Source organism: Moschus berezovskii, chromosome 11, assembly GCF_049115385.1.
Source record: "Moschus berezovskii isolate FMDL1 chromosome 11, NW_MosBer_1.0, whole genome shotgun sequence".
In the NCBI taxonomy this organism is placed as follows: Eukaryota; Metazoa; Chordata; class Mammalia; order Artiodactyla; family Moschidae; genus Moschus; species Moschus berezovskii.
The window spans coordinates 39,901,087-39,926,409 of NC_142470.1; the positions used below are offsets into that span (position 1 = coordinate 39,901,087).

The 25,323-nt window shown below is 44.2% G+C and overlaps 1 protein-coding gene across 4 annotated transcripts in view; it reads right to left on the bottom strand.

Annotated features, from left to right (window-relative positions):
• Positions 1-25,323, bottom strand: part of ARHGAP25 (Rho GTPase activating protein 25) — a 92,886-nt gene that overhangs the window by 6,489 nt on the left and 61,074 nt on the right. For all 4 annotated transcript variants that reach the window (XM_055400272.2, XM_055400273.2, XM_055400271.2 and 1 more), the window contains 5 exons: positions 14,866-15,073; positions 7,742-7,874; positions 5,423-5,496; positions 3,742-3,863; positions 2,773-2,957 (listed from right to left, as the gene is read on the bottom strand). In XM_055400272.2, coding sequence (XP_055256247.2) covers positions 2,773-2,957; positions 3,742-3,863; positions 5,423-5,496; positions 7,742-7,874; positions 14,866-15,073 — 722 coding nt within the window. The remainder of the gene's footprint in view (positions 1-2,772; positions 2,958-3,741; positions 3,864-5,422; positions 5,497-7,741; positions 7,875-14,865; positions 15,074-25,323) is intronic.

Here is a 25,323-nt window from a genome sequence, read left to right on the forward strand (position 1 = left end):
TGTGTTTCTTAGCCATCTGTATGTCTTCTTTGGAGACATGTCTGTTTAGGTAAGAAGACCATCTCTTAATTTGTCACATTAGTTGATTTTCTGCCTGGCATTTTTTTCAGAAGAATATTACATTAATACTTGAAGGAACTCATGCTCTAGAAATGAAATGCTGACTAAAATCAATTGCTTGTGGGAAGGAGTCCTAAAATAGGATCTTTTAAAATAACCTTAGAGTGTAGAGGCCTTTCCATGACCAAAATCCAGAAGTCATAAAAGAAACGTTTGATAAAGTCAAACTACATGGGTTTCCATGATTTCCCAAATTAAAAGTAAGCCACAGAAATCACTACATGCTAAATAAAAAAAGAATTAACAAACTAACAAAAATATTTGCAATGCATATCACAGACAATAGGCTGTTTTCCCTAATACATAAAGTTCATAAAATTTGAGAAGAAGAAGACCAATAATCAATAGAAACATAGGCAAAGAACAAGGTCAGATGGTTTATGTAGGAAAATGCAACTGGCCCTTACACATAAGAAAACAATGTTTGTATTCTCTTATAACAGGAAAAATTCAAAATTAAAATTAATGAAAGATCAGTTCTTTCCTATCAGATGGGAACCCCCACACCCTGAAAGCTAGCATACTCTGCTGGGAAAAGTGTGGGGAAATAGATTATTTCATGCATCACTGGTGGAAGTACAAAAGAGGAAAACCACTATTTAACAATTTTAATCAAAATTACATATTGCAAATCTATTTACTCTCTGACTCATCAATCCCACTTTGAGGAATTTATCCCAGAAATATATCTGTCTGAGCATGAAATAAAGCATGGTCAAGATTATTTATGGCATCCTTATTTGTAGTATAAAGGAATAAAAGTAACCTGCTCATTTACAGGGGCTGGCTGAGTAGATCATGGTACATGCACAGAATGGAATACCATGTGTGTTAGTCGCTCAGTCGTGTCTGACTCTGTGACCACATGGACTGTGGTCTGCCAGGCTCCTCTGCCCATGGAATTCTCCAGGCAAGAATATTGGAGTGGGTTGCCATGCCCTTCTCTAAGGGATCTTCTTGACCCAGGGATCAAACCTGGGTCTTCTGCATTGCAGGCAGATTCTTTACCATCATACATCTGCCAAAAACATAGTTTATGAAGTTGCTGTCTATGTATTGACGTGAAAATGTCTCCAGGGTATGCCATTAAACAGAAAAATTCAAGATACAGAGTAGCACGTGTGTGTGCCTGTGTGTGTATATGAAAAGGGAGAGAATGAGTATGTTATACCTTGTATAAAAAGGGAGGTAAACAACAGTTTACATTCATATTTACTTATATTTTCATAAAGGAACATTGGAAGGACAAAAAAGGAACTGATAAAGGCAGGGAAGAATGAGGTGGGTGGAGAGAGCAGAAGGAGCTGAAGTTCTAACTATATCTCTTTTTCTTTTGACGTTCTTATATCATGGATATATATGTTTAGATTAAATTAAGAAGAAAGAGAAAAAGACTGAGCCCTAAATGTAAAATCAGAAAATCAGGGCTCAAGCTGTCATTTGAAGCTTCTAACTTATCATCTGCTTCAGCGACCCTACCTGGAATCAGAAGGGCCTGGCCCCTGAGATACAAACTAGATCTAAGTCCCACTCTCCTGCAATTCTTGTACCATCACCTTGGGCTAGCTGGTCTACCTCCCTGAGCCTCAGCACCTCAGCTATAAGATGTGTAAGATAAAGTCTGCCCTACAGAGGAAGGGTGACGATTCCAGACGTGGTCTATTTCAGGTCTCCAGCACAGTGCCTCTCCATTACTGTTACAATAAATACAGAAACCTGTCAAATGAGCAAAATGGCCACTCTCAAGGATGTCCAGGATGATTTCACTATATGAATTAGGAACATTTCTAAATATTAATTTGATTTTAGAGTATTAGTAAGATGCACTGTATCCAGACAGGTATCACCCGAGAAAAATCACAACCACCACCACCTTTTTTTTAATACTTTCTTCATCATCCACCGGATTAACAGTACTGTAGGCAACTGACAGCACCTGGTCAACTGGGAATTTTAGATTCATTACTTGGTCACACATCAAGAATCAAACTGCTACGTAAAGTTCACATGTTCTTTTAAAAAATATTTGTTTCTCTAAAGATGTAAAAATAGTTGAGCTTTGTAAATTGTTGGCCTTAGTCTAAATTTCAGAGTCTGCAGAGTTTTTTGACATTGTGAACGTGAGCCGCAATCCTTCAGTACAAATGAGGGGGTTGACATTGCTGAGACAGCTTATCAGGGAAAGGGAAATAATACACAAACACATCACATACTCAGAAAGAAATCACGTTTCATGGCTTAGCAGGAAACCAGTTCTCTCTGGACTTTCACCCGGAATTTTCAACAACTCTCACTGAAACGTTTACACTGTGGTATACATTAATTTCCCTATCAAACTTCCCTGGACTGCATTTGAAAGGGTTTCCTTTTTAACGTGGGCTTCAGTGAGGATTCCCATTGCTCAGTCACTGGGGGATGGGCACACATGTCACTAATCTCATCTCCAGGATACCAACAGAAACTAGATATTGAAAGAGGCCAGGCTTTCAAGATGCATTCAAATGAGTCTATACCAGCTGCGTCCACTGCCACAGCATCTCTCAGGATTCCCTAGATTGCCAGCCCAAAGCAGCTCTTATGTGGAATGACTTGGACTGAAGGAACAGTTGGATGGAAAGAGGAAGGTTTTCTACACCTTATCATGTTACTTACACTGTCTGTCCTAGAAATTGGAGGGTCCTCAGTGGCATCCCAGCCCACAGAGCTTCGTGCAACTGGAGGTTTCTTGGGATCATTTTGGGAGGCAGGGGGTGATAAAGGTGCATCCTTGGACTTGGGGAAAAGGACTTCGTGGTCTCTGATCATCATGGTCATCACTCTTTGGATTTGAGGAGTCCCTGAAAGAAAGAAGAAAGAGATTTGTAGTGCAAGACCATGGGCAGGGAGCAGGCAGTCCTCAAAGGTCTCCACCCATGAGACGTCACTAAACTTGACTCTAAAACCACATGGCCCCCAAGGACTTCAGTTGTTCCTCACAGGATCCTTCTTAATTGCTTGGGATAGGGGATCCTGGTGAAAAGGATAAGACAGAAGGATATGGGACTGGGGTGCAAAAGGGTTGTTTTCAGCCTATAGTCCTCTGCATCGTCTTTGATTAGGAAATAGGGAATATGACAAGAAAGAAAATGAAGACATCTTCTTCTCCTGATGTGGATCTGATTTCTTACTGCACACATACCAAATGTGTGCCAAGCATACTGTCTCCCCCAAATCATGGCAGATATTAATCCTCTGTGTCAGGACTCTTGTTCACTGAACTAAGACACAGCCTCATAAGTCTTTTCAGCATAGCTTTACAAGTAGCCTCTTTCTGAGGTGTCTTATAAAATTACATTTGTTCGCACTCTCTGGTTAAGGGTGTTTAAAAATACTAAAAGACTAAGAAACACCAGCTAAATGTTTTTGTGCTAACCAACCATACTGTGTGATGACTGGTAAATCTCTAACCTCTCTGCTCTGCTGTGACCCAGAAAATAAACTGCCTGCTGATTTCACAGGGTTATTTTACAACTCAGATAAGATAATCGACAGAAAATGCTCAGCAAATTCCAGAGCAATTTGGTAGTGATGTCACTGTTATTACTTCCTCTGCCCCTGCCATCACCTTGGGACCAGCGGTACCTCTCATGATCACAGCAGGGTCCTCGACCTTCGACCTGATGAGATTCACACCAATCACAGTAGCCAGATTATCCACGCTCATTTTGTTAACTCCACAGTTCAGCTGGATTTCATGGAGGAACCTGTGGGCAGCCAGGATATCCCAGGGTGGGAGACAAGAAGTTGCCACAAGGAAGTACTTCCAGGTATCAACAAGATCACAGAGGTATGTCTCAACTCTTTCCTCCTGGTCTCAGGAATGGGACCACTCTGCTTTGACTACAAGAATTTGGCTTTGTCTCGAAAGATTCAAGATCAAGGAAGACAAGAAACAAGCAGCTCAGCTGCTGAGGGTGGTGTAGGGGCCAAGGGTGTGTAGAAAGTTACATCGGCATGAAGCAGGGTCCAGTGCAAGGAGCTAAGAGGAGACAAGACTAAAATGGGTGCGGTCCATGCCTAGTCTTCACTTTACAGGCTTATCTCCCAGGCTCTCTGTACATCCCAGCTGAGTCTCCAGAGAAGAAAATGTTACAGTGAGATTTCATAAATGGGAATTCATGATGCCTCCTTGCTCTCATCCTCAGACTACACCACCGAGCATCTAAAATTTTCAGCAAGCACTCAAAAACTAACAATGAATTTTCACTATAATTCTACCCAGTTGAGGCATGAAGCTCTCAGACTCATTATTAAAAAAAAAAAAACAAAAAAAAACCTGAAAAGATCAGCAAAGGGATTTCTAAATACTATCTCTAAAAAACACTTTTAAATGAAAGGCTGAAGCACTATAAAATTCCCAATATGGAGAAATTCTCAGAGAAGGGTGTGGTGCCCAAATGAGAAAACTTTATGGAATATTATAGTCATATATAACCCTATTTTGCGACAAAGGAAAATTCTCAAACTATGTTTAGCCAAAAGAAGCAGGTTACAAATATATATATATATATATAATTAACATATATACATATTTCTAATTTGGTATAAAAATTGTTTCCCTATTATTTATATTGATAGATGTGAAGATCTAGCACAGAGACAACAACATTCAGAAGGAAACACATTCAAATGTTAATAATGATTTTTGCTGGGTGAGTGGACTTGGGGTAATTTTTGTTTATATACAGTACTTTGTATTTTGCTGGTTTCCAAACCAAGCATCTATCTCTTTTATAATTTGGAAACTATAAAAAATATTTTTAAAAAAATAAAGAGAAATTCAGCTATGTCTGGGATGGAGATCCAGGCTTCCAACTCAGCCTGATCTGGGTCAATTCATACACCATGTGTTGCCACAAAGTTAGCACACAGCAGGTCCTCAGAAAGGGAACTAAGAAAGGTGGCCTGGAATGAATGCCTCTGGGGTGCTAAGTTATGGTCCAGAGTCAGGAAGATGGGAGATAATTCTAGAAAAATTATAAGGATTCTGGGTTCTAATGCCTGTCCCAGGATTCTGGGCAGCCCTGGAGTAGGTTTGAAGGAAGATGTGTGTTTCCTTTTTGTGTTAATCAGATTTTCAGGGGATCCTTTAAATTATCTTGGGGTCACAGGAAACTGCCTCAGTGATACGTGAATAAAGTTGACCTTCCAAAGATCTGGACCTGAATCTCTTGAGTTCACAGAGATAGTCTTTCCTTCTCTAACTAGGGGCTTCTTTCTGGTGTGGCTGAAAATTATGGAGCTGATTCCAGGGGCCTCTTACCTGCAGATGTAGCTCAGGAGGCTATAGTTGTCTCGGGGAAGAATGGAGAGCTGTTTTATCAACTCCTGCTGGGCCTGTGAAGAGATTTCAACACCAGTGAATGAGGCTGCTCACTTGCCAGCAATGGGACCCTGGAACATAATTGGGGTTTATCTCTGCAGGAGCAACACTTTGGCAGTCAATCCTGTCTGTCTCTATAGTTTTCTATGTGTTTTTAAAAAATGTTTCATTTTGAAATAACTATAAATCCACAAGAAGCTGCAAAAAGAGCATGGAGATGCTCATTGCTTTTTGTACAGTGTATTTCTTTATTCATCTGCAATTATGCTCTCCTCCCCAACTCGGAGCTGCTCTAAGGCAAGAACTAAGTGATAACCATACTCACAATAATTGTTTGTTTCATAAATGCTAAAGATGTAACACTCCAATAAAGAGCTGGACCCGAACCAAATGCCCCCAAGTAACTTCAAATGTATTGAGGAGGACGCTTCTGAGAACTGGGATTTTAAGCAATATGGCTTTCCTGGAACACACTGGGACACAAGGCCAGGATGACCAGCCTGGAGGGCAGGTGAGAGGTCTGAAGGTTAGAGCTCCATGATGACACTGAGTGTCAGAGAGTCATACAAGGAGCGCATGTGCCAGGAAGATGGACTGCAAGCTTTCTTTCCTCTTTTCACTCACAGTAACTTCAGGGGCTGCCATCACTATTTTTTAAAGATTTTTTTTAATGTGGATCATTATCAAAGTATTTATTGAATTTGTTACATCGTTGCTTCTGTTTTCTGTTTTGGTTGTTTTTGGCTGCAAGGCATGTGACATCTTAGCTACCTAACCAGGGATGGAACCCACACCCCCTGCATTGGAAAGTGAAGTCTTAACCCCTGGACCACCAGGGAAGGCCCGAATCAATAATTTTAAAATGTCACTCACTTGTGACACATATCCCTTGGTCCTCAAAATGATCCTGTTATGAAATCTAAGTTTGTACTGTCTAATATAGCAGCAACTTGCCACATATGACTATTATAAAATACATACAATAAAATTAGAAATTTCGTTCCTTAGTTGCACTAGCCACATTTCAAGTACCTAGTGGCCACATACAATGAGAAGTAACTACATTGGACAGTGAGGCTATGTAACAATTCAATCATTGCAGAAAGTTCTCTTGGTCTAAGTAAATAAACTGAGTCTTACAGAAGATACATCATTTGCTATTAATAAATGGCAAAATCAAAGTTAAATTTATTGCAAGTTTTTCTGTGCACCATTTTGCCAGAGAGAGTTTTTAGCATAGTAAAAGCAATGGCAAGCCACTCCAGTTCTATTGCCCAGAAAATCCCATGGATGGAAGAGCCTGGTAGGTTGCAGTCCGTGGGGTCGCTAAGGGTCAGACACCACTGAGCAACTTTACTTTCACTTTTCACTTTCACACATTGGAGAAGGAAATGGCAACCCACTCCAGTGTTCTTGCCTGGAGAATCCCAGGGATGGGGGAGCCTGGTGGGCTTCCGTCTATGGGGTCACACAGACTCGGACACGACTGAAGTGACTTAGCAGCAGCAGCAGCTAAACACAAATCTCCCCCCGCCCCCTATGTGGGGAATTAGACCCCTTTATTAGCTGTGTAATACAAACGCATTCATGGACCATTTAGTTTTGCAAATCTTGATTAAAAACCATGAAGGTTTTATCGTTGTCAGTAGGGTTTAACTGGTTTCTTTTGTTGTTGGTTAGTTTGTTTAGAACCACATGATTCTAATGTGGTTAACTGTTGACTGTAAGGTCTTTAAGGAAACAATTTACCTGAGGATCAAAACTCCTGCTGGTGAGGAGCTTTGTGATGTTGCAGACAGAACTGTAGGCCCTGCAGGCAGCTATGGCTGAAATGAGCCAAGGAAAGTTCCTGTCCTTCCTCTCCCTGGCATATGTTCCTCATATACCCACGCCTGTCATGCGTGGTATCACAAAACTAGAACACTCGGACCCCGCATCTGCCCTCCAGGTTAGTCAGTCTGTCTTTCTGTTCCAGCAGGTTTCAGCAAGGCCAGAAACCTTCTCAGAAGCATCCTCCTTCTTTTACTAGCTTTAAGGGTATTTGATGATAGCCCAGTTCTTTGTTGGAGTGCGACATCCCATAAAGACTGTCACCATGATTGCCTTCATTCGACTTTTTGCTGTTGAGAAAGTTCTAGTTTAACAAAGTATCTCACCAGAAGGTCCACCCTGACCCACTGCTGCTTGCCTACCAGACTAGTGTTCAGTAACCATTACCTTCTTCCAAAGTAGGACAACTTACTCTAATAACATACAAACCTTTGCCTCATCTGAATTCATGAGCTGCCCACAGAGCAGGAACCCATCGTACTGGCTCCAGGGAACCACGGGCTCTGGGAGGTCTCGGAGGTAGAGCTTCAGCAGGGAGGCCACCGTGTGGACGTCTGTATCTCTGGAAGAAAATAAGCAATGCTTTTTGAAAGTAAAATTCCAGAATTCTCCTCACCTCCCCGCTGGCAATCCACTGAATAAAATCCCAGGTCCCCAAAAGGAAATTTTGCAAAGGAGTAGAGTTTGATAAAGATACATTTGACTAAAATATTTTTACTACTCCCCCTTCTGGAATAACAATCCCCAACACCATTTCCTTTATCTCTTCTATCTAAGTGCCTCAAAGATAAGTTGAAGTTCTACTTTTCCATTAAACCTGTTAAACTATCTAGCCTTCATTGCTTTCTTCTAAGTCACTTCTGTTCTGTTCTGTTCAGTCGCTCAGTCGTGTCCGACTCTTTGCGACCCTGTGGACTGTAGCCGACCAGGCTTCTCCATCCATGGGATTCTCCAGGCAAGAATACTGGAGTGGGTTACCATTTCTTTCTCCAGGGGATCTTCCCGACCCAGGGATCGAACCCGGGTCTCCCGCATTGGAGGCAGACACATTAAACTCTGAGCCACCAGGGAAGCCCTCTAAGTCACTTAGTATATTACAATTTAGCATTTTCTATGTAGTCTATCGGAGAAGGCAATAGCAGCCCACTCCAGTACTCTTGCCTGGAGAATCCCATGGATGGAGGAGCCTGGTAGGCTGCAGTCCATGGGGTCGCAAAGAGTTGGACACGACTGAAGCGACTAAGCAGCAGCAGCAGCATGTAGTCTATAGTTTTTCATGTGATAACTCATTTATAGCTATGGCCATTGTTCTCTTTAATCCCTCAGAGAGCTTAACATAGTTCTGGGGTTCATTCATATATTAACATGATCATTTATTCAACACTTACTCTCAACAGTAAGTGTTGAGACAACCTACTAGGTTCAAGATACTATGTCAGATATAGGATTTCAGCAGTGAACCTGAGAGACACACAAGACCCCTGTCCTCATGGAGTGACAAAGCTGTACAGACTCAAATGATACCAAGTCATTATAATACTGTGCGGTCAGTGCAAAGACAAGAGAATTCAGGACCTGGGACTGCACCGAAATGTAGAAAAGGGATATCCAGCATAGAATTGGGGAGTCCTAGGAGACACAACCCACTCCAGTGTTCTTGCCTGGAGAATCCCAGGGACAGGGGAGCCTGGTGGGCTGCCGTCTATGGGGTCGCACAGAGTCGGACACGACTGAAGTGACTTAGCAGGAGGTGGAGACGCTTCAGAAAAGATTTGAAGAATGATGATGAATTAGGGCATGGGGCAGGCAGCACATGTATCAACAAGCAGGATGGAGGCCAGACTGGGTAAACCATGGCCCAGGAGCCAAATCTGGCCCATCGCCTTTATGTGTACATCCTATGAGCTAAGAATGGGTTTCACATTTTTAAATGGTTGCGAGGGGGGTGTCAAAAGAAGATTTCATGGCAAGTGAAAATCACATGAAATTTGAAGTTCAGCATCTATAAATAAAGTGTTATAGGAACACAGCCATGCTCATTCATTTCTGTATTGTCTTCAGCTGATTTCATGCTATAACAGAGTTGAGTAGCTGCAATAGATATTGTCTGACACACAAAGCCTAAATATTTCATTTGTGGCCCTTTAAGAAAAGTCTACTGACCCCTGGGGTTTATGGAGCTATTGCATTTATCCCACAGCTCTGTAAGAGAAAATGAGTCTGAATATACCATAAACTTGAAGCTTAACAGTGAAAAAACATGCTTATTTCATATCAAGGAACACTGGTCATGCACCCCACTGTTCATAGCAGCGCTATTTATAATAGCCAAGATATGGGAGCAACCTAAATGTCCATTGACAGATGAATGGAAAAAGATGTGCTACATATATGCACAATGGAATGTTACTTTGCCTTTAAAAAAAAATCTTATAATTCCATCTGCAGCAACATGGATGGATCTAGAGATTATATTAGGTAAAGTCAGATAGAGAAAGACAAATATACGATATCGCTTATATGTGGAATCTAAAACAATGGTTTCTCAAGAGGCAGGTCAGGTGGTCTGGGATTCCCATCTCTTTCAGAATTTTCCACAGTTTACTGTGATCCATACAGTCAAAGGCTTTGGCATAGTCAATGAAGCGGAAATAGAAGTTTTTCTGGAACTCTCTTGCTTTCTCCATGATCCAGTGGATGTTGGCAATTTGATCTCTGGTGCCTTTTCTGAAACCTGCTTGTACATCTGGAAGTTCACGGTTCACATATTGCTGAAGCCTGGCTTGGAGAATTTTGAGCATGACTTTACTAGCGTGTGAGATGAGTGCAATTGTGCGGTAGTTTGAGCATTCTTTGGCATTGTCTTTCTTTGGGATTGGAATGAAGACTGACCTTTTCCAGTCCTGTGGCCACTGCTGAGTTTTCCAAATTTGCTAGAATATTGAGTGCAGCACTTTCATCTTTCAGGAATTGAAATAGCTCAACTGGAATTCCATCACCTCCATTAACTTTGTTCGTAGTGATGCTTTCTAAGGCCCACTTGACTTCACATCCCAAGATGTCTGGCTCTAGGTCAGTGATCATGCCATCGTGATTATCTTGGTCATGAAGATCTTTTTAGTACAGTTCTTCTGTGTATTAAAAAGCAGAGACATTACTTTGCCAACAAAGGTCCATCTAGTCAAGGCTATGGTTTTTCCCGTGGTCATGTATGGATGTGAGAGTTGGACTGTGAAGAAGGCTGATTGCCAAAGAATTGATGCTTTTGAACTGTGGTGCTGGAGAAGACTCTTGAGAGTCTCTTGGACTGCAAGGAGATCCAACCAGTTCATTCTAAAGGAGATCGATCCTGGGTGTTCATTGGAAGGACTGATGCTAAAGCTGAAACTGCAATACTTTGGCCACCTCATGCGAAGAGTTGACTCACTGGAAAAGACTCTGATGCTGGGAAAGATTGGGGGCGAGAGGAGAAGGGGACAACAGAGAGTGAGATAGCTGGATGGCATCACTGACTCAATGGACATGAGTTTGAGTGAACTCTGGGAGTTGGTGATGGACAGGGAGGCCTGGCGTGCTGTGATTCATGGGGTTGCAAAGAGTCGGACATGACTGAGCGACTGAACTGAAAACTATGGTACAAATGGACTTACTTACAAAACAGAAATAGGCTCTTAGACATAGAAAACAAACTCATGGTTACCAAAGGAAGAAGGAGGGTTGGGGTAAATTGGGAGTCTGGGATTAACATATACACACGAGTACATTCAAAATAAGTAAACAACAAGGACTACTGCATAGCACAGGGAGTTATAGTCCATATCCTGTAATAACCTATAATGGAAGAGAATCTGAAAAAGAATAGATGCATATGTGTGTGGAACTGAATCACTTTGCTGTACACTCGAAACACTGTAAATCAACTATGCTTCAATTAAAAAAGAAAGAAAAAGAAAAGCTGGTGTTTGTAAGAGACAGCCCCAGTAGTATTTTGAAAAGCTGTGATGTGGTAAAAGGTTGAGCTGATCTGAGTGATTCCTGGACATCAGCAATGGGGGATATAGAAGTGGATGGGCTGGGTGGGAACCACTCTTGGAGGAGGGCCAGGAGGGGTGGATTTGGGCATGAGGAGGAGAAGGCAGGCATTTGAGGCCCCAGAAACCAGAACATCACGGTTTGAGTGTGGAGCTCTCTGTCTTGATGTTTCACGTAAATGTTTTATCTTTGGTTGGTTTTGATGGCTGGTGCTTGGAGCTGCCTTCTGAAAAGGTTCCAGCCTTTGCAGCCCGTGAACTCTAACTCCAAAGCAGAACTCGAGCAAGCACAGAGCCCTGCCTCTGCTCCACTGCTGCCCTCAGGAAATCAGGGGTGGGGACTATTCACTTTAAGGTGGGGATTCTGGAAAAGACTTCCCTGCTGAGTCACTGCCTAAAAATACCTTGGCAAAGCCCTCTCATCAAAATGCAGAAGTTCCCCAGAAAATAGCATCTGACACTTTGCTGAGCAGCATTCTCCAAAGTCCAGAAATCTCCTTTGTCCCAATGCCCCTGAATCGCTGTTCACCCAATGGCATCTCTGGTTTGACTGAAGCCCTTCCCCTACCCCACAGCCTCTAATCTTACTCTGCAAGTGCCCCTGGAATCCCTCTAAGTCCTGCCCCTCCTTTCCCCGCCGTGTTCCAGAAGGCCATCATCTTTTGCCTGGATTCTGCCCCAGCCCCTATTTGGCTTCCTACTGCCACGACTCCATTCTCCAATGCCTCGGCCATCATGTGGCACAGTCCCCAAAACTCAGAACACACCCACAGAACAAATACAGAAAACAAAGAATTTGAAATGAGGAAAATAGTATAGATAATACATCAAGAACCAGAAAATTTTGAAGATAAACACAACAACAAAAATGTCAAACTCTACAGATAGCTCAATCAGGAGAAGGTAATAGCCAACATTAGAAAAGAGAAAGGGATTGTAACCACAGATACAGGATTGATGCTTCAAAGTTATCATCGAAAAACACAATTAGCCATCTAAATCATCACAGAATATTGCAACCCACTGAAAGCTTTCCAGTTCATTTTGTCAGGGGAAGATAATTCTGCTTGGCTTGGCTAAATCCTTAGGCTTGTTCACTGTATCTCAGATTAAGTGCCATTTTGGGGTGAAAGCAAGAACACTGGAGTGGGTTGCCATGCCCTCCTCCCAGGGGATCTTCCCAACCCAGGGATGGAACCCAGGTCTCCTGCATTGCAGGCAGATTCTTTACTGTCTGAGCCACCAGGGAAGCCCCCTAAACCCAGCAGATCATGTCAAAAGCCCCCTGCTGAAATGAAAAATGATGAAAAAAGGAAATTAAAAATAGATGAAAAAACCCCATCTATTTTTCATTTTTTGGCCCTTAACACAATAGAACTATACAGTTTTGTCTCTAAATTTTTGGTTTAATGTCTGTGCCCCTATGGTTACAGAACTGGCTCGAATATCATGGTTATAGTCTAAATTTTCAGCATGATTTTTCCTGGGTTTGCTTTTCCTCCAACCTAATGAAATGTCCTCATATATATATTTTTAATCAAAGACTAAGAACAAGTCAGGAGCCAAGTGACTTCTGAGTTCAATGACTGACCCATCAGAGATTAGCCAAGGCCTCTCAGATGGTCTGCCAACCCTTGCGTTGTAACACTGACCTTATAATGTGGCACACTTGTCCTTTTCTCACAGAAATATAGGTATGGGAAGTGAATCATATATGGGCAGTATCTAGCCCAGAAGTAACTCGACAAAGACATTTTAAAATTCTTATTTATATGTTTAATGAGAACCAGATACATCTGCAGTAGAACCTACCAAATAAGAGCATCTTTGTTTTTCTTCTTTCTAATGAGGTAATTCAGGGGATCTGATTGTAGAACTGCACACATGACCAATGTAGAAGATCTAGACAAGTACCCTAGAGGTCATGTGGCCCCAAGAGTCGGCCCTGAAGAGCCTCAGGTGACCCTTCTTACTTTGGATGTGTAAATTCTATTCCTCAGCCCTAGGGGGTGGAGCAATCAGACAAGGTGTGTGTAACTCTCCTCCCTCCAGCCCCAAATATTTATTTCACAGGAATCAAAGACTCAACTCCAACCACCCAGGCTGACTTTATAGATGTAGGAGCTCAAGCCTCGGTCAGGTGTTTGGCAACTCCCATAATCACCTCTAGTCCTCCTGGCTGACTGCTCTCATTGCTTTAGCAATAATCCATCTACATCTTTTGATCCACGCAAAGCTAGTAAAAACACAAGAAGAAAAGTCAGTGTGAAGGTAGTGCGCTTGATTGAAAGGTGCCTGATGGTGAAATGTGATTTACGGCCCTCCCAGAAAGCCCTGTAAATGTGATGCCCGTAACCTGCTCTCATTCCAGTAACATCTTCGCCTGTTGCTTTCCTGTTAAAACACAGCACCTTGATAAATTAACCTGTTGGATGCCAAGGACAGCAGAGACAGACATATGATGCTCCAAACCAAGACAGTGGCTGAGAATGGAGAGAAAGAGACGGCTCTCAGTGATGCTTCCGAAGGAGAGTGGGCATCATTGGTGACTGGAGTGGGAGGTGAGGGAGAGGAAGGATAAGACAGTTGACACAGCACCACACTTAGCTGTTCATGGTTGTCCCAGGATCAGCCCTAGTCCTTCATCGTAAACAAGCTCCTGCGGGTATTTCAATCTTTGGAAAGTGGTGAGAGTTCAGGCTCGGGTCACTAAACCTCGGTTTATGGGCTGCTGATTTGGAAAGAACAATGGCTCTTTCTTGCCAGCAGGACAAGCGCGTGCAGGCAACTGAGAGAATATTGCACAACAGGTCAAAAGTATACAGTGTCGGTGGGGGTTGGGCCAGTTGAGCAGGGCAGAGAAGAAAACCTCGGCTGTGCAGCTGCAGTGGGGGGTGGGGGAGGAAGGCGGAGGGTGGAAGAAACATCATTGCACCTGAAATGCCCCAAACAGGGCTGGGCAACCTCCTTAAACGAGATTGGGAGGGCACCAGGCTGCCATGATGTCAATCTGTACTCCCTCCCAAAGGGTTCTGAATCAAGTTCAGAGTTGCACAGGACTGTGTTCCTGCAAATAAGCAAGAAGTCCTGGCCCTGGCCATTTCTGGAAAGCCAAGAAAGACCATCGGAACCCTTGGATATTGACACGGTGCCTAATCTACTACCCCAAGTCTGCCCAGCCAGCTCTGCCATTCTCCATCCCTCATCCGCTCCAAATCATGCGCCTTGAGCTAGGTCCCATCTTTCTCTCTTCGTCTGTATTCCCCTCCCCATATCCGAAATACCTCTTGACTGACCTCAAGGCCCTATCCTAGTTCATGTCCTCTCTCACATAAATGGTCGGCATGCTTCTCTAACCATGCTCCAGGCTCCCAAATTTTGAGTCACGAGCAGAACAAAAGGCTTTTTCTGTTGCAAGCCAGGGATTTTGAAAGCATCTATGCAAGTCCCATAGCTCAACTGGTAAACAAAGGTCCTCTCAGCCAAGCAGGGCACAGGGATGACGAGGTGAGCACAGCATACCTGTCAAAGGAGGGCCGCTCCCCCGCGTCAAAAGCATCTCTCAGCTGCTTCACTAGGTTGTCCTGCCCAGGCAGTCGGAAGATGCCCTCTTCGTTCAGACCATGCTCCAGGATGAACTCGGCACACTTCTCCACCAGGATGGGCACCAGGTGGGGGCCGAACTTCTGCTCATAAGCCACGGTCTCATCCAAGCGCTGGCCAAACACGGCTGGGAAGAGAGAAAGCAGAGCCTACCCGTCACTCCGATTTCCCTTGGCAGAACTGAGCAGTCAAAGTGATAGGATTTTCTGCAATGATACTGAACAAAATATACAAGACAAACCACACATCATATTTCCTGGGGCTCTAGAGTGGGGGCTGTCCATTTGAGGCTGTCGGTCAGTCTGTTTGTCTACATTTATAGTATTTAAAAGAACAACTCACTTTTAATGACTGCTTGCTTTGTGCTCGGAATTGTGCTAAATTTGAACACCTTTCCTCACTTAACCTTGACAGCCAACTCCATGAGATAGTACTGTTATACCTGTGTTCCTATTAAAGATATGGAGCCTTAGAGGCGCTAATGAACTTGCCAAGGTCAGGTGCCAGGACACAGGACAAGTCAGAATTCACACCCAGGCAGTAAACGCAAGAGAAGCAAATAGGCCATTTTGAATTCTGCTTGTGTCATTTAGCATGAAAGCATAATAGTCTATCATATCGATGTCTCATACTGTATTAAACCATCGCAGCATTTTAAATAATTTATGTTGTTTACTATGTTCTACTGTTGTTAACACTACCACAGTGAACATGGTCACTGCCTAGCAGAGTTCCTGGAATGTATCTAGTTCAATGTATAATTTCTAATTAATTGATTAATTAGCATTTGGATTGGATGAACATTGGTTTTTCCTCCTTTGAAATATTTCTTTAAAGCCAGTTCTCACATGTGGAATTACTAGGTCAAGTCGTTTGAACATTTTAATGACTATGGTATGCAAATTGATTTCCAGAAATATTTTTCCGAATTACACTGCCTCCAGCGAAGCATGTGTGGACCAGTTCCACCCAGCCCTGCCAGCATCTGGCTCTATAATTTCCCCACCCCAGCAGTGGAACAAGGTTAGTTTATGAATTAGGACACTGGCTGGCTACCCATCTCCCCACCAGGGTCCCATGCCCTTCATGCCCTGGAGGTCAGAAGACAGTCACGGTTTCATTTCTGTCCTGCTGGGTTTTCTCTCTAGCATCATTAGGGCTCTGCTGCACTGACCACTCCAATCCCTAGGACACTGTGCCCAAAGTCCTTTGGTTTTCCCCAGGATTCTCTCTCTGGTGGGTCCCCTTTATTTGCTCTCTAATTAACATGGATGCCACATGTAAGAGCTGCAGCCATATCTCTGGAATCTGGGTCCTCCATACTCCCCACTGCCTGAGGCCAACTGGACTCCTCCCTCCCCTCCCTCTGCTGTGGTCTCCTTTCCTGTAATTTTTCAAAGTCCTCCTGCTATTTGCCTTTGTAAACAACTGGTCTACCCAAGTATGCTTCCATTTTTAATAGTCACTGACTGCTTCCCCAATTGCCACAGCAGCATTTTTCAAATTACCCCTCAAAGCTCCAGGGGATCCTCATCACCTCAGACCTGCTGGGCTGTTATCTGTTTTACTTACAGCATTCCAGTGAGACTGCCTGCTTAAATACTTCTGTGGGTAAAATTTGAAAACCAGGGCCAGCATCCCTTAGGTCGGCAACTGGCCCAGCCCCCACCTCCCTTTCTGGCCTGACTTCCTCCCACGCCCCCAAAGGCACCTCACCCTGGTGATCTCAAAGCCTACAGTGCTCACCAGACTACACGCCCTGGACGGTCTCTTCTAGCTGCCTAGTCTCCTCCTCTCTCTCTTCCCTGTCTACTAGGATTCTCTCTCTTCCCTGTCTACTAGGATTCTATGTCTTCCATGAAGTGAAAGTGTTAGTCACTCAGTTGTGTCTGTCTCTGCGACCCCATGGACTGTAGCCCACCAGGCTCCTCTGTTTGTGGAATTCTCCAGGCAAGAATACTAGAGTGGGTTGCCATTTCCTTCTCCAGGGGATCTTCCTGGCCCAGGGATCGAACCCCAGTATCCTGCATTGCAGGGAGATTCTTCACCATTTGAGCCAGAAGGGAAGCCCATGTCTTCCTTGGCCCAACTCTAATACCATCACCTCTGCCAAGACTTCCCTGACCCAGCCTGAGAAACTCCATCCTCACTCAGTGCACCCATATCCCTTCTGTACCATCCCAAGCCTTTTCTCACTGAGTTACTATCACTTATCTGCGGTGTGCCCTCTGCAAGACTGTAGGCTCCCTATTGCCAGGAGTAGGCCAGGAGAGTCACCAGCCCTCAGAGCTTCTATTTCTTCTCTTGTCATTCATGTAATCTCTCAATCCAACTCAACCTGATTTCACCCTTATGTTTAGCATGGGGACAAGGTAGACAGTCAAACAATTTTGCTGAATTACTTAATGAGCTATGTCATCTTTAAGCAAGTGCTTTCCATGATTAATGACAATTTGGGCATTTCCGTAGTTTAAACCCTAATAGGGATGCCCTCAGTAAGTGAATTCAGTCTCATACTAGCATCTCCTGAGTGCCCTGCATGTATCAGCAGCAGGCCATGTGGAATGGGTTCTATAGACAAGGGCCTGTAAGAGGTGACTCTCGCTTTCAATTAGCCTATTACCAAGTTATGAAAATGAAAGGACCCATGCAAAATAATAAGAAACTATTAGAGGGTGTCAGGAAATATATAGAATTAGGTTTCTATTTGTCTATGAAAAGAGCTAGATAGATATTTGCACCAACTTGGAAGGAAATGATTAAATGATCTGACTTGAAGCATAGACAATGGGGCATTTAAAAAATTCCTTTTGAGAGATCTAGGGAGGGCACCTCAGAGGGAAAAGCAGGTTCCTGTACTTCCCCATCTTCTACCTGCTCCTGCAATGTGTCATTTCCTGGAATCCCAATTCAGACTTCTCACTCTAGACGTTATCATTGGGAAAGTTCATACAAGTCTATGCATTTGGATAGCACCCATAAATTGACACAAATCTGCATATCTGGTCCAATCTCCTTCTATAGATATCATCTCTGCCTCTCTCACTTCTTTCCCTCTCTCCTCTGTTCCTGTAAGCCGAATGTCTGATGGCGGTTCTCCCACTGTTTTCTCCAATCTCACTGTCATCCCATTCCCAACTCTCCCAAGTCACTGCTCCTCCTATAGACTTTCTCACAAGCAACAGCAATTCAGTCAATCATTCAAGCAGTAGGCACTTTCATAGGCATTGAGAATACAAAGCCATTAACACAAGGTACTAACTATTGCACATTAGAATGATGTGCAACACCCCTTCCTTCCTTCTTAACAGATCAGGACGTTTTCAATTCACTTTAAACCACCTCTCTTCTTAATCCTCACTCGTACTGCAAACATTGTTGTAATGAGTGCTTCTGCAATTCTTTTTTTGCAAACTCCTTCCACTGGAATTCACAAAATCATTTGGCAAATATAGCCTGAGCATCTGCTGCAGCCCAGATTCTTTGGTAACTGTAGATTATGACAGAAGGAAAACCAGCCTTCCTCTTGAAAACTCTGGAGTGAAAGCCCTTCCTCCTCCCCACCGGGAAACCTGATTTTCCTACAGCCTGAACTCAAATGCCTTCTCCTAAGAGGAATTGGTTATTCCCTACGTTGTGCTCACAGCACTCCCTGTGTATACCTCCATCACTTCTCATGTCGTCTTATGATGATTTATTTAAGTATCTCTCTTCCACTGGACTGTGGGTTCCTCAGAGGCAGACAGCCTGTCTGGCTCACCATCTATTTTTATCTCCTGGCACAGAGCCTGGCACATGACAGACTAGTCCTCAAAGAGCTGTTACCTGCTGTCTCCCGTTCCTCCTGTTCCTCGTCCCTTCTCTCCCAAATGCGCTCTGGTCAGCACTTCCCCAAACTTGCGCTTGTCAAGGAAATCAATTTGTTGTTGTTGTTCAGTCACTATGTCTGACTCTTTGTGACCCCACGGACTGGCAGCATGCTAGAGTTTGCTCAGATTCACATCCACTGAGTCAGTGATGCTATCTAACCATCTTATGCTCTGCTGCCACTTACTCCTTTTGCCTTTAATCTTTCTCAGTATCAGGGTCTTTCCCAGCAAGTCAGGCTCTTCCCATCAGGTGGCCAAATTATTGGAGCTCTAGCATCAGTCCTTCCAATGAATCTTCAGGGTTGATTTCCTTTAGGATTGATTGGAAAGGAAATCAATGGCCTCTACGTTTTTAAAGTCCAGTGATCAAATTCTCAGTCTTTTTCTGAACTGATGCATCAGCAACATGTGACCCAGCAAATCACCCCTTCCTTCTTGAGACAATTTCTCACAAGGCTTTCGGTTCTCCATTTATTTCACCAGCCTCATTTTCAGCCACCTTGGATGATTCCTCCTTTCTCCCTGTCCGCTAAAGGTTAATGTCCCAAGCTTTTCCTTCCGCTTTTGCATGTACTTTATAATCTCACGACTTTAAATATCACCCATATAATGAAGACTCCAAACTTTCCAGCTCCAGCTTAGAAATCGGTTTAAGCTAGTCTTACCAACAAGAGATGACTACCGGCTGCTCTGGAGACAGCAGGACCCCACAGGTCCCTGCTAACAGGAGAGAAAGGGCAACCTTATCTCTTCAGTTTGTCTACCTCAGGGTTCGTCACTCTTCATCTCGCATCACATGTCACGGGTTTGGAGTCCAAAGTATCCCTGGAACTTCAAAGACCCCATTCTGAGTTCTACATGCCTCTGAATTCTGGATCCTGATTGCTAGAGGATCCTGAATTCTTTGATCATGGGTGGACAAAGAATTCAAAGATCCTGAATTCTTTGATCCTGGGTGGACAAGAAATAGCCTAGCTATAAGGGAATAGGTGAACTGAGAAATCTAGGGAAACTAGTAAAGGATCGGTGAAGGGGGAAGACAACAGACAGCGGGTTGGAAAGTACTCAAAGACCATTTCACACCCCACGGATACTAATAGGAGAAACCCAGCTCCCCTTTCTGTGCCCTCCTAGCTTGCACTCAGTCCTTCAGGGAACTGCCCTTTCTACCCTCTCCAACCACTCGTCCACTCAGAATTGCTCATTACTTTGGACCCATTACCATTAACAAACGCATTTCCATCTAAACAGGTACAAATCTTAAGTAATTATAATATGCCATATAATTATTAATACATTTAATTAATTAAGCAAATTTTATGACAAACTACCTTAAAAGTTTTCATGTGCTCTTTCATTTAGTCCTCGTAATATAATAAATTAGATATTATTGTCCCATTTTACAGATGAGAAAACTGAGACTCAGGTTACAAATCTGTCTAAGGTCATATTAATATTTACCCTGGGATTCTAAAACCAGTATACTTTAATCTTTCTTATTTAAAGTCAGTGGAATAAAAGTGTCCAGGTAAAATTTCAGACATCCGAAAAGCTCGAAGAGAGAGAGAAAGGGGTAAACTGTCTAGTGTCCTCTCACAAGTCATCCTTCACTCCTTACTTCTGTAGCTTCCACCCCAGATTTGCTGGAAAACCGCTGTATTGATTCTGTTAAGCACAAGTAGGATTAGCTGTCACCTCCTTTTTAATCTCATTCCTCTTTCATCATTGCTCAAACACTCCTGGATTCAGGACAAGAGCCCTCCCACCTGGCCTCCAGTCCAGTCCAGGTCACGGAGAGCCCCCTCTCTGCCTCTCTCTCCCTGCTCCCCCACTCCTGTCCCCAGAGGCTCAGTCCTAGGAGCACCCCCCTCTCAGATAGGAGAAGGAAGGGGAACACTAGGCAAAGCGTCTTTTCGGGGAAGAACCAAATCACAAAATTGGAAAGAAATACCTTTCTTTTGGAGCTTGGGGGTTTTCTTCCTGAAATTCCAGCAAAAGAGCAGCGCCAGGGCAGGAAAGCCACAGCCCAGCTCCCACCGCGGCATCCTGGGGATACGAGGCATGGTGGGGGCCCAGGAATCGTACTTTCCTCTGGGCCAGCCTCAGACCTTCCCTCCTCCACAAGCTGCAGGAACCATTCTCTCTTGTTTCCAGATCAACACATGCTTGTAAACACTGCTCAGGTTCTGCCTCCAGCACTGAAACCATGGGATCTGCCGGCACCTGCCCCCTGGTCCTCCGTTCCTCCTTCCCACACATCTTCTCCTCCCTACTCACCTTAACACACATGACTCTTGGCTTTTAAAGAGTGAACATAAAGCTGTCAAGGCCCCCGCAATAAAAATAAGTGCCCCTTTTACTTAGCAGCTAATTGTCAACTGCCATTCAAGGAGTACCAGGGAGGTGCGTTTAAAAAAAAAAAAAGAAAGAAAGCCCACACACAGCCCTTCCCAGCATCGCTCCATATATCAAAGCCTCTGGCAGGAACACAGCATTTCACTTAGCGCTGATGAAGCCAGCCCACCCTTCCCTGGAAATGAGTTGCACGTGGCTCAGTTGAGCCTTCAGAGAAAAGAATCTTGGAGGTGGGTTGCTGGGTAAAATGAGAAGATTTCCCCCCTCCCACTGAGAAGACTCAGCAAAGAGTACAGCAAGCCAGCTAGGCGTGCCCAGGAGACTTGAAATGGACTCTTGGCGTCATGGGGAAGACAGGAAAGAGCAGGGAAGGACTGCCAGGTAGGATCCTGGACAGTGTGATGCTGCCAACTGAGTTCATCCTTCCACGCACTCATAGAAATGGAGGACTCATCTTTGATACCACGTTCTCTTTAAGGATCAAACTCACTCCCATGTCTGGGCAATGTTACCACTGCAACATTATGCAAACCTGCTTACTTCTCTCCATCTCCACCTTCCTTACCCTCATCCAAACCACCTTAGCATAAAGACCCAGCTTTAACCAGGCCATCTCCACGGTTCACACCTTCCTCCCACTCCAGAGCCCATTCTCCTTTCTGCCACAGGACCTCTGTACTGTGCCTCTGACTGAGACACTGTGCCTCTTCCCCTTCTTTGCCTAGTTGGCCTTTTCTGGCCTTTCAGATAGAAGCTGAATCATCATTAGTTTCCTGAACTTCTTAATAAAGACATTTTCCCCACATACGGCATCATGAGTTTTATTCTATGGTACTTTATGCAATTGTCCTTTTATGATCTTCCTTGGAGTTTTAACTTCCTTTCTGTGTCTTTTACTAGATTATGAAAGTAGAGACTTGATTTTTTTCTCTCCTCTTTCTCTCACTGTTGTACCCAGTGCTGGCATAGTGCATGGCACATGACACATGCTCAAGAAATATTTGTTGAGTAAATAAACATTTGTTGAGTATCTGTTGAGTGCTGAGGCCTCAGGGGAAAGAAGGTGAAAGAATTAATGAAAATAAACAGAGACCATCCTTTATAAATGGCCCATTTAGCTAGAGAAAAAGAAGCAGGGCACACGGGGTAACAGTGAATTACAGAAACTACACTCCCTTAGGCAACACTGGGCTGAGGGTTGTGAAATTTTGCTCTGAGGGCTGCAGACACAGTAAGAAATGAGGGAGAAAAAGAACCCAAGGAATAGAACAATTGCATAATTATACGCTCCATGCCTAGTGCTAGCAAACACATAAAGACTCTTAAACTGTGGGACCTGCCCCAGGGTCTTATATCCTGGTTGGGTGGAACAAAACTACACACAACCTAGATCAGTGCTTCTGTGCCCAGCGATGGCTCAGGAAAACCTCAGAGGCCAGCCTACAGAGGAAGAGGGCAAAGCAGGTCCCCACCGAGGAACAATTTGCAAAGTGGCTCACAGCCTCCCGGGGATGGACCGGATCCAGGGAAGGCAGAGCTGTCTTACTAAAGGGAGGAGATGGTTTGAAGAAAATGGGCAGCTGGGAGCCTGGGGGAGAGTCATTTAAAGTTAAGGTGTGATCACTTCCCTTTCTGTTCTCCTTAATTCTAGAAAACTCTAGAATTGCATCCAGAACTTCTGGGAAAAATTAACCTTTCCAGACAGACCCTTAGGGAAAGCATAGTAAAAAAAAAAAAAAAGGAGGGGGGAGGAGGAGAGAGATAAACTGGTTGTCTAGGAAGGAAAAAGCTGGAACACCAAGGTGCACCAAAATGTTGCTTTCCAAGGTGCAATATTACGATTTATAATAAGAAATATATATTTGCTCTTCCACCCATTTCCTGGCACAGAGTTCCTAAAACTCTTGGAATTTCCTGAGATGAGAGTAATCAAGTGTCTTTTGTTATGTTAAAGAGGTAATTTTTGGATCCTAGCTAAGGATGGGGGCTGGTTGCTAGGGGAACCAACCATGGGATTATTGGTTTGGAACTTTCAGTCTCAGCCTCCCAGGAAGGGGAGAGGGGCTGGCGACTGAATTCAATCACCAGTGACTACTGATTTAATTAATCCTGCCTATGTAATGAAGCCTCCAGAAACAGACAAACAAAATGGGTTCAGAAAGGTGCCAGGATGGCGAACACAAGGAGGAACTGATAGAACGGCGCTGGGGAGAGGGCTTCCCCATACCTTCCCTACGCATATCTTCTACTTGTCTGTTCCTGAGGTTTGTCCTTTTATAATAAACCAGCAATGTAGTAAGTAAACTGGTTTCCTCTGTTCTCTGAGCCACTCCAGAAAATTATTAGAACCCAAGGAGGGATTGTTGGAATTTCTAATCTCTAGCTGTTTGGTTGGATGCACGTGGTACAATATGGACTTGTCGAAGGCATATGAAGTGAGTGTGTGCTTGGGGGCAGTCTTGTAGGACTGAGCTCTTATCTGTGAAATCTGAAGCTATCTCTTGGTGCATGCGTGGGTGCTCAGTCACTCAGTCTTATCTGACTCTGCACCCCAAGGACTGTAGCCCACCAGGCTCCTCTGTCCATGGGGTGCTCCAGGCAAGAATACTGGAGTGGGTTGCCATTTCCTCCTCTAGGGGATCTTCCCAACCCAGGGGTTGAACCCACGTTTCCTGCATCTCCTGCATTGGCAGGTGGACTCTTTACCACTGTAGATAGTGTCAAAATTGAGTTCAATTGTATAGCACCTAGCTCCTATAGAAGAATTGCTTGAACTTGTGGGGGAACCCTCCCCGTCCCCACAACACATATCCACCGAAGTTGGTCCCAGAATCAGACATGGTTATAGGCGTGTTCAGAATCTGTTCCAAGGCAGGAAGAGCCATGGGGAAGAAGTTAGGTTTGCATGGGAACCACGTGGACTATCTCTCCCATCACGGGAGTTAGAAAAGGAACTGGGGCAGGAAGAAGCCTCAGCTCTGCAGAACTGTCATGAGAATGACTTGGTAGGAAAAGGGCTTGATATTAAATGGGAAGATTGGGGCAGGGCTTGCTGAAGTGATATTTGAGCAAGGACATGAGCAAAGCAAGGGACCAAGTTACACAGCTGCCTGAGAAAGGAAGATTACAGACAGAGAAAGCAGTAAGTGCCAGGGCCCTGAGACAGGACTGTGTCCAGGGTGTTTGGGGAACAGCAAGGAGGCTGGTGAAGCTGGAGTGAAATGAGCACTGGAGAGGGTTCTAGAAAACAAGGTCGGAGAGGTCACAGAGATGGGGGCAGATTGTGTACGGATTCATCCTAACGCTTCTGACTTTTCCTCTGACAGAGAAAGGAAGCTATTGGACTGTGATGAGTAGAGCAGGATCTTGATATGACAGGTTAACAGGCTTGCTCTTCTGCTCTGTTGAAAACAGACTATAAGATGGAAAGGCTGAAAGCCTGGAGAGAGCGTGGAGATCAAAGCCACAGTTCGAACAAGAAAGTCTGGCATCTCGACCAGGATGGTGGTAGTGCAGGTGGTGAGAAGTGATTAGGTTCTGGGTGAAAAAAAGTCATAGAAAGTTTCATGAAGAGCTGGAAAAAGACAGCAGCAACAGATCTCAGTGTCTTCCAGTGTTTGAAGGATGCGCCCTGGGGATCCAGTAGACCTAGATCCGAGGCACTTTACAAGGCAAAAGAGGGCCCCCTACAGAGACAGTAGCCCTGCTGCTTCCCCTTGACACCTGGGCCCCTTGGAAAAATCATTTACTTCCTCAGGACTGGATTATCCTGACTTAAAAACAGGAAGGACAAATGTCTGACTTGTCCCATGGTCTCGGACTGGATTCTGCTGTCTTCAAATGCCTTCTCATCCTGAGCTCTCCGAGTTTGGTTCAATGCAAAACTTTTAAGCATCTGAGATGCCACATCAAATCCAAACCTTGTTCTCTGAATAAATAAATAGTGCCGTGCTCTTATTTTTCCTCCCCTGGACTTTCCTCTGCCTACAGGACTTATGCTTGACTTGCTTCTCATGGTGGCGGCCTCCAGGTGGGGTGAGGGAGAAATCCCCGTTTGTGTTATGACTGTAGCAGCAGTTTACCCTGACAAGGCTGCGCGGAGCGCCGCAGGAGGCACAGATGCTGGTCACAGCACATCCACAGCATTCTGACT